Here is a 14,193-nt window from a genome sequence, read left to right as displayed (position 1 = left end):
GCTCCGCCGGTGCCACCGGGCGGCCCACGGGGGTTTCACCGGCAGCCCCCGGCCCCGCCGCGCCTCCGCTCCCTGCCCGCCCCTCCGCTCCGCACCCCGCGGCCCGCCGCGGCCTCGGCGGGGAGCAGCCTGCAGCCTTAGTGGGGGGGACACACACACACACGGGGCGAGGGGGGGGACGCGGCGCCCGGTGCGGCGGCGACGGCGGCGCGGGGGGCGGAGGGAAGTTGTCGGAAAAGTCAAGAGTGAAACTTGTCTCACCAGGTCCTCGAAGCTCCGGCGGTGCTCCTTGCCCTGCCAGTCCAGGCGCCGCGGAATGAGCTGCGGGAGGGACACGGACACGGGGACGGGGGCGGCCGTCAGAGCCCGAGCGACCCCTCCCCGGGGAGCCCCCCCCGGTGCCCGCCTGCGCCCCCCGGGATGGAGCCCCCCGGCCGCTGCCCCCGGCCCCGCCGCGGGGCAGCCGCGCTCCCGCCGGGTGTCCCGGGCGGAGATGGGCTGGGTTAGACGGGGCAGGGCAAACGCCGACCCCGCCGTCCCGAGGGCTTCCCCCGTCCCGCCGGGACAGGCGCCTCACCTGGTGCTCCTCCAGCTCCTCCACCAGTACCTGGGGACAGAGGGACACACAGACACACACACACAAAGGACGTGAGTCCGGCGACCGCAGCGCAGCTGCTCCGCCGCCCCGTCCCGTCCAGTCCCGTCCCGTCGCCGCCCGCCCGGCCCGGCCGGAGCGCCGGCTCCGCGCTCACCTGGGCAGATTTCTTGCAGGGTCCGGACTGCAGGAACCGTGCGATCAGGTAGTAGAGCTCTGCGGAGGGGCGGGGGAGAGCGGGTTAGACACGGTTAGAACGGAGGGGGTGCGGAGCGCAGCCCCCGCCGCCAGCGATACCCACCGGCTTCCAGCTGGGTCGGGGCGGCCGCCGCCGCCATCCTCCTCGGGAGGGGGAGGGGAGGTGGCGGATGGCGCCCCGGGGGGACTCGGCTCCTAGTGCGGGCGCAGCCCCATGCCGGAGCGGCGGTGCCGGTGCGGGGCGCGGGTCCCGGTGCGGGTGCGGGCGCGGGTCCCGCCCGGGCTCATCGCGGCTCCGCGGACCGAGCGCCGCCGGCACCGCCCGCACCGCCGCCGCCCGCCGCCGGGGGGCGCGCGCGGCAGTGCCGGGCGGGCGGGGGGGCAGGAAGGGCGGGGCGGTGACGCGCCGCGGGGGGGCGCCCGCCACTTCCGGGCGGCGGCTGAGGGAGGAGGAGGAAGAGGAAGGGCCGGGCCGGGCCGGGAGAGCCGGGATGTGCCCGAGGCGTTTGGCCGCCGTCACGGGGCTGCGCTGAGCCGGGCCGTGCTTTAGAAGCCCCGGGAGCCGTCACGGGGGAGCCCTAACGGCTTCTGTCCTCGCGGGTTCCGCCCTCAGCGCTCCCGGTTGTCCCTGCCCCGGCCCTCATGACTCCAGCTCTTCCCGGCCCTCACGGCCGCAGTGTTCTCGTCCTCTGGTCGTGGCCTCCTCCCTGGCAGCGCCTGGGAAATGGAGCCCCATGTGTGCCTCAAACGAAGCAGTTTTTAAGAGAATGAAGGGATTCAGGAATCTTAGGGATCCTGTCAAGGGTAGGGGGATGGAGCCGGCCACGGAGGGGACACAGGATTGCTCAGTGGGGAGGTGACGGCCCTTCCGGGCTCCCGGTAAACAAGGCCTGGCTGCAGGGAAGTGTCTCAGGTTGGGGTGGCTTTAAGAGTTAAAGTGTTTGCTCGCAGTGACCAGGAAATTCCAATATGATGGATACAGCACCTTTGTTCTCAAGGAACAAAGGGGTCAGGGTCAGAGTAGATAGTTTTAATGGAAGTAAATATTTTTCCATGGGATGCATCCTGTCAGAGCTCCTGAAATTGATGTCACTTCAGCAATGAGTTGCTAAAACACATCAAGTAAATTGTATTTTATCTCAAGTACCTGACATTTGGTGTTAGAAATCCAGTGTAAAAACCACTGTCATCATGGCATAACAAAGGACAGCCTCTCTTCCTGCCTGGAATACTGAGAGCTGAATCACTGTGAGTCGATGCTCTGGTAATATTAAGAATAAATTCAGATTGAGCACATATTTATAGCAGCTGCTCGGGACTGGGTTTGCTGTGGAGCGCTGGCTCAGGGTTTTGTTGCTGTGCAGTCAGGATGCAGTCCCTCCTGCTGGCAGCTCCACAGGATGCCTCCAGGCACCCAGGGAGATGGATCTGGGGATTTGGCATTAAGCTGCTCCACATGATTCACCTGTACTCACCTGCCCCTTCATCCACCTGTGGAAGTTGTTTTGTGCCAGGATCTTGGATTAACTGAGCGATTTGTGGACCCTGTTTCCTCTTCATCGTCCTCTAAAGTTCTTGAGTTCTCAGTGACTGTTGAGATGATTACAGAATGGTTTGGTGGAAGGGACCTTAAAGTTCATCCCATCCCACCCCTGCCATGGGCAGGGACACTCCAAGCCCTGTCCAGCCTGGCCTTGGACACTTCCAGGGATGGGGCAGCCACAGCTTCTCTGGGCACCCTCTGCCAGGGCCTCAGCCCCTTCACAATAAAAATTTCCTCCCAGTACCCCACCTAACCTTGCCCTCTGGCAGTGGGAAGCCATTCCCCCTTGTCCCAAGTCCCTTTCCATTTTTCTTGTAGGCTCCAAACAATTACTCTTGAAATGTTTTCAGGGCAGATTCATTGCTCAGCTCCTCAGTGGACAGACACAAGGTGCCACCTCACCAAGCTGCAAATTCCAGTGGCTTCCCAATAGTAACAGCTCTCCCAGCAGGAGCCCAGAGGCTCCAGAGCTGCAGAGCTTCCTGGGAGATACAGGGTGAAACTGCTGTTCTCAGAATGAATTCCCAGCCATGAGAAGCACACACTGATCCCACTCTCCAGAGGGGTAATGTTTCTCCCACCTGTCTTCAGAGCCCAGAACTGCAAGCTCATCTTTTCATGCATGATGGGAAGGCAAAGGAGAAAACACAGATGATGTTTTATAATATACCCTGAAAGTACAAATGCATCTTCCTGAGCTGAACAGAATTCTATGTCAGAGGGAAAAACAGCTCCATAAATACTGGCCAGCAACATGTCCTGGTGCATTTTAGTGCCAACAGCTCCACATCCATGCTTAGGTGAGACCCCACCTGCAGCCCTGGGATCCCCAGCACTGGAAGGACATGGAATTGTTGGAGCAAATCCATTGGAGGCACCAAGGTGGTCAGAGGGAGAGTGCAGCTCTGCTGTGAGGAAAGGCTGGGAAAATTTGGGTGATTCAGCCTGGAGAAGAGAAGCTCCAGGGTGACCTAACTGTGGCCTTCCACTGCCTGGAAGGGAAGGTGGAGAGAGAGTACATCAGCCTGGAGTGCCAGGAAAGAGGGAATGGCTTCCCACTACCAGAGGGCAGGGTTAGGTGGGATACTGGGAGGGAATTCTGCCCTGTGAGGGTGGAGAGGCCCTGGCACAGGGTGCCCAGAGAAGCTGTGACTGCCCCAGGGTCTCTGGCAGTGTCCAAGGCTGGGTTGTATGGGACTTGGAGCAGCCTGGGATAGTGGAAACTGTCCCTGCCAACATTCCTGACTCCCTGGCCCGTCAGTTTCCTTTCCTTAACGCTCTCCCAGTTGCTTCATCTCTCCCCAAGCCTTCTACAAGGGCTGTTCTCCATACCTCTTCCCACCTCTCCCGGGTTTTCCCCTCCAGGAGTCATGTGTGGTGAGTAACGCCCATCCTCTCTTTCCCCAGGAGCTCCATTTCCACACCACACGTGGATTCTGCAGCTCCATGACTCATCTTTTTCCAGATCCTCTGCATCCAAGCAGCAGCATGCTGGGGGTGATAGTAAATCTCGGAGTGAAAGCAGGATTTTATGGATGTGCTGATTCATCTTTCCTCAGAGCAGAGCTCTGTTATGTAAATGCCAGCAGCAGCTGGTGGCAGGAGGAGGGAGAACAGACTAATGAGCCACGGAAGGATTCACGAGCAGAGATGCTTTAAGGAAGAAGCTGGATTGTAGCTGTTTCTTTCCAAACTGCTCTTTAAAGAAAAAAAAAAAACGAAATTTTTGGAGGGATTTTAGGACTAGGAACTGATTACATTCAAATACCCATCACTTCTCCCCGTTTGGTGTTGGAGGGAGTTTTACTCTCAGCTGTAGTTAAAAGTAAAACTCAACCCCCTGTTTAATTTGACTACAAAATTAAATGAACTTTCCCACAATTAGCTTGTAAAGCCAGGTAAAGGTGTCTCTCTCATTTTTTTATTTATGATTATTCTGCCCTCATGAGTCAAATCCTGCTTTAGCCATGTGTGAAAACAGACTTGTTTAGTAGAACCGGAAATGTACAGTTAAAATCAAAAAAAGAAAGTTTAGAGTGGAATTGGGTGGGTGTGGTGGGTTCACCTGCAGTTGGACCTTTTCAGTAAATGTAGGTAAGGATTCACATGCCTGAATTCAGCTGGATTTAAACACTGGAACAAATTATGCATTTTTGGCTTTTTTTAAAGAATATTTTCTGTGTACATTTCATAAAATACCCCCGAGTTGGAAGCAACCCACAGGGATTTCTATGAACATTCTGCTCATCTTAGGTCTTTCATATGGAGCTAAATGACAAATAAGGATGGTAGTTAAATTAAATCCAAGTTTTTGTTTAGCTGATTCAAAAATAAGAGTTGTTCAGAAGGAATTCAGGAGTTGGTGCCTTGTGCTACACAGCTGTGAGTAAAGGAATATTAAAAAGTCCAAGCTTATTTTAAGATCTTTACATAGAAAAACCTCAACTTTTGATATCATAGTTTATTTTAAAAAATAAATGAGATGCAAAATACTTAGCACTAATTACAGTTGCTGGAGTGCAGGGCTTGTATGTGCAAACCAACATCCTGTTTTTGCAGGAAAAATCTCCAAGTTCCCACTCCTTCCTGTGGTTCTCTTCCTCGACAAGAGCTGTTAAATAATATCTAAATAGCTGTTGGATATTACACAAGATCTGCTCTAGGATTTTTGCTATTTTTAATAATTTATTATTTAATTTCTCTGCTGCATCATTCCAATCATTCCTCTAGATGGTGCCAGACACCCAAGAGTTGGGAGCGACATTATCCCATAGGAAGGCGATGGAGGACGAGCCAGGACGCCGCTCGCCTTTGTTTCTAAATTCTATCTTGCAGCAGTTCATCTTGTTGATAAATTACTTGTTCTGGTGATGTAAATATGATGGTTTTTTTCCTTTTCAGAATCCTAAAATCCATTCAGCCTAAATTCCAGCTGCCTGGAGCAGTGTCATCCCTTGCTCCGTGGACTGATCCATATCTCACATTCCTTATGGCAGCCATTAGCTGCTGTGAGCTGTGATCAGTGTGTGCAGCCCTGCTGCGACTGGGGGAACTGAATCTGCCTGGTTTGCAAAGCAGTGAAATTTCTGACTATTATCTAAACGTTTCTCCTTATCTCTATTTCACACAGAAATGCCAAATCCAGCTGTGGATGGAACACCCCGGAAAAGGGGTGGCTCTGTGTCCCTGTGTGCTCTGAGCTCTGCCAGCAGAAGAACTGGGGGAATGATATCAGTGTCAGGTCCATCCTCAGCATCTCTGAATTCCAACTTTGTACCTCAGAGTGCCTGAAACCCCCAAGTTTTATAGCAGCAAATTTACTGCTGGGTGTAAGTGACCAAGCAGGTAGGTTTTGTTATTGCCGGTGTCACTACTGCACCCTGCACAATCCCTGTCTAAGGGCCTGATTCTGACATGTGTCCCCTGGTTGGGATCAAGCCCCTGTTCCCAGCCTTTTCCAGCTTCTCCTGATGTACCCTGACTGCTACCAGTCCAGGGGTCCCCTGCACAAGGATCTCGCCCCAAAGACAGCACTGATATCACTGCTGGGCTAATTCAGCAACTTTAAGTCATGCTAAATATTTGTAAATAATCCTTTGATGGTTTCTTTGTGATTTTTTTAGGTTTTTAGGGCCAAATCCTGCATTTTTGGCTTCTCCCAGAAGCCTGGGCACAAAGCATCTGACTGCAGCTGGGAATTCATCACCTCTCTCCCTGGACATGCAAATTTTACTGGAGCTCCCTCAGCTAAGTAAACAATGTTATTAAAATTACATCTCTCTGTATCCCATTCCCTTTTCCATAAAGTTTTGAGGATTTTTATATTTTAATTATATTTTTCATTCTACAAAAAATATTAGAAATTTTGGGAAGGAGTGCAATAGGGTTTTTTACAGCACTGCCTTTATTGAAATAAAAGGTTATCAAATTAGGTTAATTTTGAAAAAATAAAAAAATAAAGAAAAGGTTAATTTTGATTAATTTTTTTATTTATTGATATCCCTAACAGGCTGACATTGTAAATAAGCTCATTAATACTCTTTAAATACAGTCTTATAAAATTAATTCTCAATTACTGGATGAGGTGATGGATTAGAAAACTGTCCTGTGTAAGTTTGCTCACAGGAGTGTGAATTTAGAATAAACTTTCTAAGTCACTAATCATGGAATCCAAGGATGGGATTTTGGAACATTTCTCAAAGTGCTGTCCCATACAGGAATTCTCTTCCCATTACCTTTATTTATTGATTATAAAGCTTCTTCCTCTAAAGATCTTCAATTTGGGATGATGTCTCCCTCTTATCCCTCATAAGGAAAAGCTTTAACATGGAAGCTTCCATAAATTCCTCTGCAGTAAAGTGACCCCATTTCATTTCATTCTTGCACTTCCATCATTTAATGGACATTCACATTCTCCTGTAGCTGTCCAGCTTTGTATCTCTGGGAAAAGTCTTTCCCCTGATGTCCTCAGGAGTTCAGATCTCAGAATCCCTTTTTATTTTGGGCCTTAAATTATTAGGGCTTGAGACATAACCTGCTACAATATGTTTTGTGTGTCATCTTGATTTGGAGAGGCCTCACGTTCTTGGAAGGTCCTTTTAGTGTTTTTTTTTTTTAATCAAAGGACTAATTTAATTTAATTTAATTTCCAGTGAGGTGGTTTTCAATACCTGCAAATTCTTGCCCTGTTGACTGTTCCCTTTCATTTCTCTTACACCAATAAAAGTCTATTAAGAGTTTATGAAGTCCCCAAGTTCTGTGTGGTTGAGTTTCTGCTGGAAAACCACCATAGGTGGAAGGTGAAGCTATGAAGGCACATGGACAGAACTGTGCCATCATCCTTATTTCCCTGAGGTTTTCTTTGTTATCCCTGGATTATAATGGCATAAGTGTGGAATATGCTGTAGCGGTGGAAAAAAGCTTCTCCTGTTCATTCTCCACTTTGTCCTTGAGGTCTAAAGGATCTGCCATTTCCTGTTGAGGATCCTCCTCTCTCCATGTGTTTCCTGATGTCCCTGGACACCATTCTCCCTCCTCCTGTGCAGCCAGCACATCTCAGTCTCTTCATTTTTTCCTCTCTTTGCTCCTTCCTCCTGCTTGCTGCCTGCTGCTGTTACCTTGTTACAGGTAACACCTTTCAGACCTTGACTTTCTTCCAAACCCATCTTCCCATCTTGACTTTGCTGCTGCCTGTGGACTCTTCCAGCCCTCTGTGCCCTTGTATTTGGGGGTTTTGTCCTTGCTGACTCCAGGATGCCTCTGGAATGGCTGAGGGAGACACAATGCATCCTGAAATGGGACATGGAAAAATCCCATTGAGAGTGATGCTGTCCTCTTGGTGCAGGTTTCAAGCAGATATTGGAGAAATGCTGGGAGCTGAGACCCGAGGGAGGGATTTAGGGAGACCAGGGGCTCATGAGATGCATCAAGACTCTTGAAAACGTTGTTTTGTCTTTCTTGAACATGTGGAAAACAAACCAGGCTGCAGCACTCCCTCCCTGTCAGAAGAAAGCAGCAGGACAAAATCTGTTGTTGGAATTTCCCTCCAGCAGCACTTCCATCCCTCCCAGCCAAGGGCAGTTGGGGTGAGCCATGGCCATGCTTGGGGGGACTCATCCCAGGGGATGTGGGTGTCCCAGAGCTGCTTTGTTCCCTGCAGCCCCACCCACCCCCTCAGCTAAAAATGACATTTTTCACCAACTGCTAAAGTCTCCTGCTCCTGCTTTAATGTTAATTTTGGGAGTTTTCAACTGGACTCTGAGCTACCTCATTCAGGAATCCACGTGGCAGCCCCGAGGTCCAGCCCCATCTGGGTGACAGAGTTTGTTTCCTTTGGCAATACGGATTTAACAACCAGGCTTCCAGCCCTGGGAATCATTTCCCTCAAATAGCTGCAAAATAAATGATGGGACATTTTCCAGTGCAGTGCTGCAACCACCCAAAACACCACTGTAGAATTCAGAGAGGCCAGGCAAGAGTGAGTGCATTAAGCAAGGCTTAGGGGGATTATGGAATTAAATTGGGAGCCCCTTCCACCCTTCCCGCAGTCAAAGACATTCGGAAATAAATATTAGAAAAGGGTGTTAAAACAATGGCTTTGGCTAAAACCTCTGCAAGCAAAGAGCCTTGTTGTGGAGGCTGTTGCTGAGCTGTGGACTGGTGTGTCCAGGCTGTGTTCCAGAGGGTTTCCATCAGGGAGCCGGGGTGATCTCAGGAACACCCAACGGCCGTGGCTGGAGTGGCTCTGCTGCCCGAATTCCCTCTGCAGAGGAGAAGTGCCCCAGCCCCTCGCACAGCACAGGGCTTTGCCTCCTCTCCTCTGGACCCTGCTGCTGCCTTTGGCATTCCTTATCCTCTGCCTGCAATTCCCAGCTCTGTCCTTTCTCAGCATCAGGAGCATCCTGCTCCTTTCAGGCAGAGTTTGTGCAATGACAGCTTTGCTTTAATCTGGGCTGGATTTAGCCAGATGCTGCAATCCTGGGAAGGCTTACACAGGGCTCAGGTCTGCCATGGGAATGTAGCCTTGATTTGATAATCTGGGAATGGTTTATTTAAAATTAAAAACCTAGAAAACCTTTGAAACAGCTTCTTTTTTTTTTGAGCTCCTTTTGGCCTTGCAGTAGAACAGGCACCCTGGCTCTTGGTCACATACAGGGCCTGGCACCCATGAAATAGGTTTTAGGCTAATGATGCACACTCTGCCTGCTTTAATTAAATTAATTAGAGCCCAAAAAAGGCACTTTCCATTAAAAGTCTTTAGCATCATAATAACACAATGAATTTAAATATTTAATATAGAAATACATAAAATTAAATATTAATTTCCAATACACTTACAGAGTCCATTTGACCAAATAACCCCACAAATATTCCCTTACCAGAGAATCCCATTTCTTTACATCTCTATTACCATAATTACAGACCTTTGTATTTAAAATCTTTATTTTAGTGCAGTTCTCTTTGTAATAAAATTAATCCATGAGACACCTGTGCAGCAAGAAATAGGATTTACAGAGATTTTAAGCTTTTGGGGGCAAACACGGTTTATACTTGTCCATGTCAAGGCCTGGGGTAGATGAGCACAGTGACACCAGAGGTAGCTGAGTGTATTAATTAGTGCTAATTAATAAAGCTACCGGGTTCTTTGACCTTCTCACAGCTCACTGCACGGGCGGAGGAGGAAGGGTAAGGAATGGGCAGAGGAAAATCCTTTTGGTCGGAGTTTTTCCGTGCCTGCCTCTCCTCTCTGACTCCCCCAGGTCCTTGTCCCCCTGTGCCTTAACAGGGAGTGGTGACAGCTCATCCTGCAGGCTGGAATTCCAGGGAATCCTGCAGCCCCCTGGGAAGCTGCTGCCCGGGAAGGGGCTGGGGATGCTGACTGCTTGTGACAAGTCTTGCCTGGGAGAAAACCAACACGGCAGCGGTTGGAAACCTGAATGATGTCACTATGGCAACAAAATAACTCACCTTAAAATAAAATGTGCATTGGAAGCAACCTCATGTGCTCAGGGAATACAGGGAGGAAGGTCCTATTTTTTATATGTATATATTTTTATGTTTATGTATTTTTTAATATTTTTTCAGCTTCCTGAATTCTTGCTCTTACCAGATGCTGATGCAGATGTAAGAAATAGTTTAATTTCTCTCAGCAATGAAATGAAACAGAACATGACCAGACCTCCAGAACAAGGAAAAATGTGTTTGCTGGAGGGCAGAAAAACCCTGGAGCTGCTGATAACTACAAGTCATTCTGATGTATGTGAGATCCAGACTATCAATATCTACAGCTCACAGCAGAGATTTGGGACTAATTATTGCTAATATTTTTCATGGACATAGTCCATCCCTTTCCAACAATCCCAAATTCCATTTCCATATGTCTGTTCCATATTCCTGTTCTTTTCAGACAGGTTTGTTTTCCCCTTGTTTTTGCATTAAATAACAGCAACAGGTGGTGGAAATTCAGAGATTTCTCTGGAAATTCCAAACTCTCCCTGGCTCTTTTTATCCGATGAGCATCCCAACCAGGTTGGAGCTGTGGTGATTCAGCCACAGTGCTGCTGGCGAGGTGTTCCCAAGTTTTTCATAATCCTGGATGCTTTTTAGACTGGAGTGGGTGACTTTGACCACCTCTGTGTGAGGGAGGCTGGGATGGGCAGTGCAGTGGTGGAGTGAGGCCATGAGCTGTGCCGAGCTGCAGCAGCCCTGGCAGCTCCTCAGGGATCCAGCCCTGGCAGCAAAGAGGAGTTGTCCTGTCAGGCTTTTCTCCTGCTTGCCAAAGGCCAAGAGCATTTATGGGATGAAGCATAAGGCCATGGAAAGCCCAGCACCCCTGATCTGGTCCTGCAGCGACCCTTGACTAATCCAGGGTAAAAATAGAAACACAAATTGTCTGGTGTTTCACTGGGCAGCAGAAATCCGGCAACGCTTGAGTTTGAATCATCCAGATGATGCTATGCAAGAGGGGGCTGTTGCTCTGGAAATCCCACTGATCCCCAGAGACTGATCCCCAGGGAAATCCCACTGATCCCCAGGGGCTGGGATCATGGTCCAGGTGGAGAGATGCTCCCAGTGCTCCAGCAGGAAGGGCAGGGCTGGAGCTGGAGCTGTTTTAAGCCGAGCAGAGGCAGCCTGCATTGGCAGTGTGCTTGCCCAGCGTGTGTGTGCTGGGGACAGAGCATCTGCCTGGGAATGGGCAGAGAAGTGCCAAAGGCTCCACAGCCACAGGCTTTCCCATGGTTTTTGCAAAGTTCAGCCCATTTGTAAAAACTGTGGAAAGCCCAGCACATCACAGAAGGAATCGTCAGCAACCACAGCTGCATGAGCAGCTCTGGACTTCCAGTTCTTGCAATGCAAAAATAAAGACATTTATAGAATAACTGTATTTTATATAATATAATACTTATATAATGTATAATTCTCTATTATAATTATATAATATCATAATTTTCCTCTCTATATCCCATTTTTTGAGAGCTTTGCACCCAGTTTAATGACAGTGAAAATAATTTAGTTCCAACTGCTTGTTTTATAGGAAACCAGGAAAAGTGGATTAAAAGGAATGAGCTTATGGAGCATGAAATAATATCCAAAACAACTGTGAGGAGGGAAGAGGAGTTTCTGCTCTGACCCTAGGTGAGTTCAAGGGGGTACTTTGGATACTTGGGTGACAAATAATGCTAATAATTGTGAGTCACATTTTGACGTCATCAGCACAGCATCCAGACACTGCCTCTCTCCTTCCCATCGGTATTTCCTTGCAATCCCACATTCTCTGCAGCCTCTGCTCATGGGGAGAGCAGGGAATAGCTGCTGCGGCTCCCTGCTCCCGGCAGCGCGGGAGGGATGAGCCGAGATTGAAATCGTTTCCTACCACTGATGTCAGGACGACTCCAACACCGGCTCCGGCTCCATCCACATCACTCCTGCACCCCATCTCTGCAAGGAAAAGTAATCACTTGTCTTACCTCCGGGTTTAATTAGTCCCTGCTCCGGGGCTAATTAGGAGCGCGGTCCGCGCGGAGGTCGGGGCCGGAGCCCTCTCTCCCTCTGCCGCTCCCGTTCCCGCTCCTGCCGCCACTCCCGCTCCCATTCCCGCTCCTGCTCCCGCTCTGTGCCATCTGCCATTGCCATGACACTGCCTTTGCTTTTCACGGCTGGCTGGGCGCGCTGGATGCGCGGGGTAATGGGGCTATTTTTCCCCCCTTGGTCTTTGGAAAGGAAATAATAATAAACCCAGGAATGGCTGGAACTGCTGCACACTGCCCTTTTCCTTCCCACTTTTGAAGCTTTTTAGCATTCAGTTTTCCAGCAATTGGGAGGAAAATTGCCCTGAAAGAAAGAATGAAACAAAAATCTGTGTTATTTTTTAAACACCCCCCCCCACCCCCCGCGCCACACAGGCAGCTGCAGAGAATTTCTCTTCCAAAGGGATGATGTAATGGGCTTTGTCAGCCAATGCTGGAATGAATAAAACCCGAGACCCGAAATCCATCCAGGCTTTTGATGAAACTCCTGAGGTTCCTGGAGCAAGTGGTCGCCAAAATAGGCTGGAACTGCTGGTTTTGTCATGCAGCTCTTGAGAGAAGCGAGATGGAGAGTCAAGGGCTCCAGCCAGGGAATAACCAAAACCACCAGGTTTTGTCCCTGCTGAGGAAAAGGGGACCTTGTGGGGCATCTGGGGACACTCAGTGAAGGGGTGATGTCCTGGTGCCAGGACATCAATTCAGCCTTCAACACAGAATCACTTCTGATCTGAACATGGCACCTACAACCACATTTTATAGAGATATATGTGTGTATTTAATATTATGTATATTATATATAATTCAATAGTATTGCCCAGAGCAGCTGTGGATGCCCCATCCCTGGAAGTGCCCAAGGCCAGGTTGGATGGGGCTTGGAGCAGCCTGGCATAGTGGAAGGTGTCCCTGTCCATGGCAGGGGGTGGGACTTGATGGGTTTATGGTCCCTTCCTACCCAAAGCAGTTGGGGATTCTGTGATATGTATAAAACATAAATAAATAAACTATACACAAGTATCACCAATTCCTGCTGGATCAATGGGCACATTGTTGCTCTCCCAAGGATGTCCTGGGCTGCTGAGGCCAGGAGATCTCTCCTCTCTCTCTGTGACTGATCCCAAGTCTCTGTCTGGCTTTCTTTGGGGCCCTTTTAGGCACTGGAAGAGGCTCTGGGGTCTCCCAGAGCTTTTTCCAGCGCACCCCCAGCTCTCCCAGCCTGTCCTCATAGGACACACTGCACTGATCCTGTCACCCCAAATTCCTGCAGTGAAGAGGCTGCAGGGCAGGCAGGAAGAGCTCCCAGCATTCCAGAAGGTTCCAGCTCTTGCAGAAACATCACACTTCCAGGTGATGGAGGAGAATCATGGATACATTTTGCCTTGGCTGCTCTCTGGTCCCTGCTTGTGCATCCTTGCTGGGCATCCCTGCAGCAGGAGCTGGGACAGAGCTGCTGCCACCATCCCCAGCCCTGTGGAGCCATCGGCATGATGCCACATCCTCTGACACCCTGAGAGCTGTGGTACCTGCTCCTGGTCCCTGTGCCATCACCCCAGCAGCTGGATAACCCCAAATTCCCAGGGATGACCTCTCTGTGTGTGCAGAGCAGCCGTGCAGGAACCCCCAGCCAGGACCACCACCTAGAGGCTACAGCACCAAGTGAAGCCAAGAAGATTTATAGCCAAGATGGGCCACAAAGGGGGTTGGAAATAATTCCCAAGCCCAAATGGAGCAGCACTGGAAGCTGGGAATCTGGACTCCTTCTCCAGCCCAGTGATGGCCATCACCCCACCTTCAGCACCAGCAGCACCCAACAAACCTGGGCCCTAGGGTGGCATTTGGGGAGGGAGTTTTGCCAAGAACAGGAGGATGTGGTGCCCTTTTCCTCCTGGGAAAAATCCAGCTCCAATGGAGAATATTTCCAGGAGCACAGGGGGATGTGCACGGCCCAGGTCAGTGGCACAGGGCTTGGCAGGGACACAGGTGGTACCTTGGGTACATCCACGCTGTGTGTCTGTCCCACCAACAGGCACACACAGTGAACAGCAGGGAAGGTTTCCTCCTGTCGAAGTGCCCAGAATGTGGCTGGAGGGGCTCAGACCACAGGAGAAGTACAAACCTGTGTCCCCTCACCCCCCAGCTCCCTCCAGAGGTCCAGGGCTGGGGACAACTCCAGGTCCTCTCCCACACCCACGGGTTGCTGGTCCTGCACTGGTGACATGTCTTTGTGTCCCACAGCCCCGCTGGATCGTCTTCCAAGAATTTGTGTAATCACTTCCTAAGCCATTATGATTCCTGGGCTCCATTTGGGCAATGAGTTACATGGTTTAATTACT

The 14,193-nt window shown here is 50.2% G+C and overlaps 1 protein-coding gene and 2 long non-coding RNA genes across 6 annotated transcripts in view; 1 reads left to right on the top strand and 2 right to left on the bottom strand.

Annotated features, from left to right (window-relative positions):
* BRWD3 (bromodomain and WD repeat domain containing 3) overlaps positions 1-1,129 on the bottom strand; it is a 50,125-nt gene extending 48,996 nt beyond the window's left edge. The window contains exons 1-4 of the mRNA XM_071442199.1: positions 897-1,129; positions 753-811; positions 578-607; positions 262-321 (exon numbers count right to left, since the gene is read on the bottom strand). Of these exons, the coding sequence (XP_071298300.1) occupies positions 262-321; positions 578-607; positions 753-811; positions 897-933 (186 nt within the window). The 5' untranslated portion in view covers positions 934-1,129. The remainder of the gene's footprint in view (positions 1-261; positions 322-577; positions 608-752; positions 812-896) is intronic.
* LOC139597173 (uncharacterized) overlaps positions 251-14,193 on the top strand; it is a 24,455-nt gene continuing 10,512 nt past the window's right edge. The window contains exons 1-6 of one of the 4 annotated variants that reach the window (XR_011681539.1): positions 256-800; positions 5,467-5,681; positions 5,960-6,087; positions 9,921-10,091; positions 11,371-11,471; positions 11,550-12,875. This is a non-coding gene — a long non-coding RNA (uncharacterized lncRNA). Of the gene's footprint in view, positions 801-5,466; positions 5,682-5,959; positions 6,088-9,920; positions 10,092-11,370; positions 12,876-14,193 lie in introns of those variants that run through there. The other 3 variants (XR_011681540.1, XR_011681538.1, XR_011681537.1) reach the window with 3 other exon arrangements.
* Positions 6,919-9,942, bottom strand: LOC139597174 (uncharacterized). Its single transcript, XR_011681541.1, has 2 exons — positions 8,103-9,942; positions 6,919-7,834 (listed from the first exon to the last, which is right to left on the bottom strand). It is a non-coding gene; the product is annotated as an uncharacterized lncRNA (long non-coding RNA).

This window comes from Agelaius tricolor, unplaced genomic scaffold, assembly GCF_023055355.1.
Source record: "Agelaius tricolor isolate 1412-34295 unplaced genomic scaffold, bAgeTri1.0.p SCAF_17, whole genome shotgun sequence".
NCBI lineage: Eukaryota > Metazoa > Chordata > Aves > Passeriformes > Icteridae > Agelaius > Agelaius tricolor.
This window is presented reverse-complemented; position numbering and strand designations above follow the sequence as displayed.